The sequence below is a fragment of the Malurus melanocephalus genome, unplaced genomic scaffold (assembly GCF_030028575.1).
Source record: "Malurus melanocephalus ecotype Western Australia unplaced genomic scaffold, MMel_1.1 scaffold_908, whole genome shotgun sequence".
Taxonomy (NCBI): Eukaryota; Metazoa; Chordata; class Aves; order Passeriformes; family Maluridae; genus Malurus; species Malurus melanocephalus.
The window spans coordinates 128386-133625 of NW_026624140.1; the positions used below are offsets into that span (position 1 = coordinate 128386).

A 5240-nucleotide genomic window follows, 5' to 3' on the forward strand; every position below is an offset into this window, starting at 1 on the left:
GGGCGGGGGTGGCCGGGGGGGCTCGGGGTGCGGTGCCGGCTGCCATTGGCTGCGGCGGGCTGATGTCACGGGCTGCTGTCACTTAAAAGCTCCGCGGCGCCTAACGGGCTGGGACACGGGCTGGGACACGGGCTGGGACATTGCTGGGGCACGGCCGGGACAGGGCAGGACGGGAGCGGAGCGGTGCCAGGTGCGCCCGGCGGAGCGGCCCCGCGCTGTCCCGTGCCTGTCCCGTACCTGTCCCGCACTTGTCCCGAATGCGCGGCCCCCGGAGCAGATCCGCCCCCGCCGAGCCCTGAGCAGCACCGAGCCTCCCCCGCCGTCCCCGGGCGCTGTCGCCGGGCCATGGCCGCGGCGGGGACAGAGCTGCCCGGCGGCAACGCCAGCGCCAACCAGAGCKCCGCCGAGCCCACGGTGTCGCGGGACGTGTGGATGGTGGGCATGGGGATCCTGATGTCGGTCATCGTGCTGGCCATCGTKTTCGGTAACGTGCTGGTGATCACGGCCATCGCCCGCTTCCAGCGCCTGCAGACTGTCACCAACTACTTCATCACCTCGCTGGCCTGCGCTGACCTGGTCATGGGGCTGGCCGTGGTGCCCTTCGGGGCCTGCCACATCATCATGGAGATGTGGAAGTTCGGGAACTTCTGGTGCGAGTTCTGGACCTCTCTGGACGTGCTGTGCGTCACGGCCAGCATCGAGACGCTGTGCGTCATCGCCGTGGACCGCTACTTCGCCATCACCTCCCCGTTCAAGTACCAGAGCCTGCTGACCAAGGGCAAGGCGCGCGTGGTCATCCTCGTGGTGTGGCTGGTGTCGGCCCTGACCTCCTTCCTGCCCATCCAGATGCACTGGTACCGGGCAGACCAYGAGGAGGCCATCCGCTGCTACCAGGACGACATGTGCTGCGACTTTTTCACCAACCAAGCCTATGCCATCGCCTCCTCCATCATCTCCTTCTACCTGCCCCTSGTCGTCATGGTCTTCGTGTACGCCAGGGTGTTCCAGGTGGCCAAGAAGCAGCTGCAGAAGATCGACAGGAGCGAGGGGAGGTTTCACACCCAGAACAAGGAGCAGGAGCAGAAAGGTGGGGCCGGGCACCGCCGCTCCTCCAAGTTCTTCTTGAAGGAGCACAAGGCCCTCAAGACCCTGGGCATCATCATGGGCACCTTCACGCTGTGCTGGCTGCCCTTCTTCATCGTCAACATCGTGCACGTCATCCAGGACAACATCATTCCYAAGTACGTGTACATCCTCTTGAACTGGCTGGGCTACGTCAACTCTGCCTTCAACCCCCTGATCTACTGCCGGAGCCCCGATTTCAGGTACGCCTTCCAGGAGCTGCTGTGCCTGCGCAGGTCGGCCCTGAAGATGTACGCCAATGGCTACTCCAACAGCAACGGCAGGAGCGACTACAACGAGGAGGACAACGGCTACCCCCTGGCATCGGATAAAAACTGCGACCTGCTCTGCGAGGAGATCTCCTTCCCTCGCCCCGAGGACTTTTTGCACGGCAAAGGTACTGTGCCCGGCGGGGAGGGTGCTGGGGGTGGACATAGGAGCTTTTCCAAGGAAAATCAACCCCCTTTGATAATAATAATAGTGATTCGTTTTTAGAGAGCACCTAAAGCCTAATGGCTGCAGGAAACCCTGAACTCTGCACAGCGGGGCTGGCCCTGGGCAGGGTGGGGGGCTGCTGGCGGCCCCCCGGATTTGGGGGTCCCTTAGAGGGTGGGGGATGCGAGGCTGTGCAGAATGAGCGCCCCCGGAGGGACTGCCTGGCCCTCGCCTTAKGGACTGAGCTCCGTCATGATTGCTGGGAGCGGGGCTGGGGCTGGACCCCCCTGTACGGGCAGCAGCTCGCCGGGACTGCTCCCGGTCCCTTTCTCGCCACSCAGCTGGTGCCGTGGGAGCCCTCCCCGGCCAGGAGGGCACCTGGGGCGGGTGACAGGCTCGGCCAGCCCCGAGCACCGTGCGGAGATGGCACTCTGCACAAATCCGCGGGGAAGGGATGAAGCGCTCGGGGCTGCCGGCGCCGGGACAGTTCCATCAGTGCCCAGAAACCGCCAATGCTTTGTGGCGTTTGTTTTTGCCGAGTGCTATAGGACTTCCCGCAGAAAAAAAAATAAAAAAAAATATATATATATAGAAGTAAACGGAGTGTTTGCCTAGAGTGTGAGCCCGTGACTGTGGCACTCAGGAATGTGGCGCTGGAAGTCGGGTGACACGCGGCTGCAATCACAGCCCGGCGCTTTGCGTCCAGCCCAGAGCTCGTAAAGCGCCCGCTTTGTTGGAGTGCCCGGCTCGGGTGACAGCGAGCCCGGGGGGCTGCGARGGCAGCGGGGTTTGGGTTTTCCCGGCCCCTTGGGAGCGCGGCTCCGACACCGGGATGGCTGCGGATCGCTTGGGTTGGGAGCGGAGCGGGGTTTGCCCCGTGTGCCGGGCTCTTGGGGACAGGACAGGGCTGGCTCTTGGGGACAGGACAGGGCTGGCTCTTGGGGACAGGACAGGGCTGGCTCTTGGGGACACGACGGTCCCTGGCTGGAGGGGAGCAGCGATTTGTGCTGGGGACGCCCCGCGCTGTGCCAGGCTGGACCCGCGGCCGGGTTCCTTCAGGAATACTCGGGAAAGGYGCAGGAAAAGCCTCTCCCGGGATCTGCCGGCGCTCCGCGGGGCCGGGGTGCCCGGGGGATGCTCGATGCGGAGCCCTCGCAGCACGGGGGTGCTGGTGGCGGTGTCCCTCGGGCTGTGCCGCGGTCAGTGGGTGGGTCTGGGCGCGCTGGGTGCCTGGCAGAGCTGTTTTTGGGTGGTGGGTGACCAGCTGGTCCGTCCCGGTGCAGGGGGAGGCAGAGGAGCTTTGGGGCAGCGCCGTGCCCCGTTCCGGAGGCTGTCASGGGGGTGGAGCGGGGTTTCTGGTTACCGACAGCTCTTGGCAGTGCCCGAGTGGCCTTGGCTGCCCTGGCAGCGCTCAGGACTCGCCCTGGTGCCGGCGGGGCTGGAGGGGGATCCCCCCGGCTCGGCAGGGAGCAGGGGCGTGTGATTGCTGCTGCAGGGTGTGGGGACAAACTCCTCCAGCTCTCACCCCTCAGGGTAAAGCCCAAGGCTCTGGGAGCTCCTAGCGCTCCCTTTTTTCCTTTCCCAAAGTGTTCTGATCCTTCTTGAGGACGGTGCTGGGACAGAGGAGCAGCTCTAAGAGCTTTCCCCTCCTCAAACGGCGTGACTGACTCGCTTCTCTTGTCACCTCCGCAGCTCAGCCCCGCAGCAGGGGCAGAAAATGGGGCTGAGAGCCCTTCGCTCCTGCCTCTGTCTGCCCGTGCCCTCCCCGGCTGCCCTGGGGGGTGCCCGAGTAGGGACACTCGTGTAGGGGGACACTCGGGGCAGGGACACAGTGTAGGGACACACTCAGTGTAGGGACACACTCGGTGTAGGGACACACTTAGTGTAGGGACACACTCAGTTTAGGGGGACACTGGGTATAGTTGCACACTTGGTGTAGGGGTACGCTCGGTGTAGGGACACACTCGGTATAGGGGGACAGTGTACAGACTCGGTGTAGGGACTCACTTGGTGTAGGGACACACTCGGTGCAGGTACTCGGTGTAGTTGCACACTCGGTGTAGGGGCACAGTCGGTATAGGGGAACACTCGGTGTAGGAATTCAATGCAGGCACACATTGTAGGGACACACTCAGTGCAGGTACTCACTCAGTGTAGGCACTCACTCGGTGTAGGCACTCATTCAGTGGCTGCAGATGCAATTTAGCTCGGTGCAGGCTGTGATTATTAAAGAGCGTTCAGGGGAAATGAGAATTAACCTCTTGATTGCAGAGATCGATATCTCGCGTTTTTTCCATCTCCTGCCTGTCCCTCCCGTTCCGCAATGCCCAGGGCTGTGGGTTTGAGGGCAGCCAGGGCACGCAGGGAGGAGCTGTCCCGCAGTGATGGGGCCACAGCAGCCCCCAGCAGGCTCAAATTCACACCAGTCTGCAGCAGGGCCCTCTGGCACAGAGGATTCCCATGCTCACATCTCGCTGTGGTTTGTATTTTCATTGTGATTAATTATTTGCATTTCGGTAGCACTTGCGGACCAGGAGCTGTTGTTCAAGTAATTGCTCTGTTTTTCTGGCTGCCTCCTCTTGCTTCAAATATTGTGGCTGTGGGTAGCCAAAGCTGAGAGATGAGTAAGGGATKATTTGCAGAAGCACTCCAGCACCCAGAGCACGTGGATGTGGAAGGGACAGGGAATTTTGGGCTGTTTGCACTGGACAAATGACCTCGGGACTGCAAAGCTCAGCTGTAAGAAACCTCAGGCTTGCAGTGGAGTCTGGCTGTTGAAGAACTGATTTCTTCCCTCTAAGGCAACATTAGTAAAACTGGTGAAATATAAACTGTGCAGCTCTGGGAGCAGCGGAATCAAAAGGGAGAAATTAATTAGAGGAAAAAATATTCTGGCACCACCAAAGCTAAACCTTTACATGGCTGGGAAAAAAAAAAAAAAAAAAAAAAAAAAAAAAAAAAAAAAAAAAAAAAAAAAAAAAAAAAAAAAAAAAAGCTTTGGCCTGCCGATTAAAATATTTTTATATTAAACAGAGAGTTTTATGGACACATTAAAAATTGGAGCATTGGAGTCAGGAGTTACTATTTAAATTGGATTTTAGGATTTTACGCAGGTAGAGGGTTGGCTCTGGTTAAACACCTCAGATAAAACACACAGTGGTGATTTCATTCGAGGGAAATCAGTGACAAATATTAAATTCTTACTGCAGACAGAGCAGGCTAATGCAAATGCTGTGCTGCTGGCTTGTACCTGGTGCCACTGCCACCAAGGTGGGGACACGGGGGGGCACAACCCCAGGTGCTGCTGTGCAGCCAGCCTGGCCCTACATTCACTGCTTTTAGCCACTTTGGCCAAASAGATTGTTTTTGTTTTTAAAGTTTTCATGGAGTGAACGTCACAAACACAGCTTTGGTGTTGTTACAAAACACTGCCCTGGCTGCGGGTCCTGCCTGGCRCTGGGGCAGCTGCAATTTCCACGTCAGGAGCTGCCTTTGCTTCATTCCCCAGGACAGAACGCCGCTGGGTTACGCCAATCCTTTGCCTCTCGGGATCATTCCTGGACAGTTTGGGCTGTCTGGGCAGCCAGGGCTGGGAATGGAGCCTGCTGTGTGCTGTGGCACTGGGGAGATGTGGAACAGGGAGCTGGCAGAGCCAAAAGGGTCTGGGTGCAGATCCCTGTTGG

At 59.3% G+C, this 5240-nt stretch overlaps 1 protein-coding gene across 1 annotated transcript in view; it reads left to right on the top strand.

The window, feature by feature from the left end:
- Window positions 1-127: 127 nt before the first annotated feature.
- The window catches only part of LOC130585537 (beta-2 adrenergic receptor-like), a 21221-nt gene continuing 16108 nt past the window's right edge, over window positions 128-5240 (top strand). The window contains exon 1 of the mRNA XM_057386084.1: window positions 128-1519. Coding sequence (XP_057242067.1) covers window positions 346-1519 — 1174 coding nt within the window. The 5' untranslated portion in view covers window positions 128-345. The remainder of the gene's footprint in view (window positions 1520-5240) is intronic.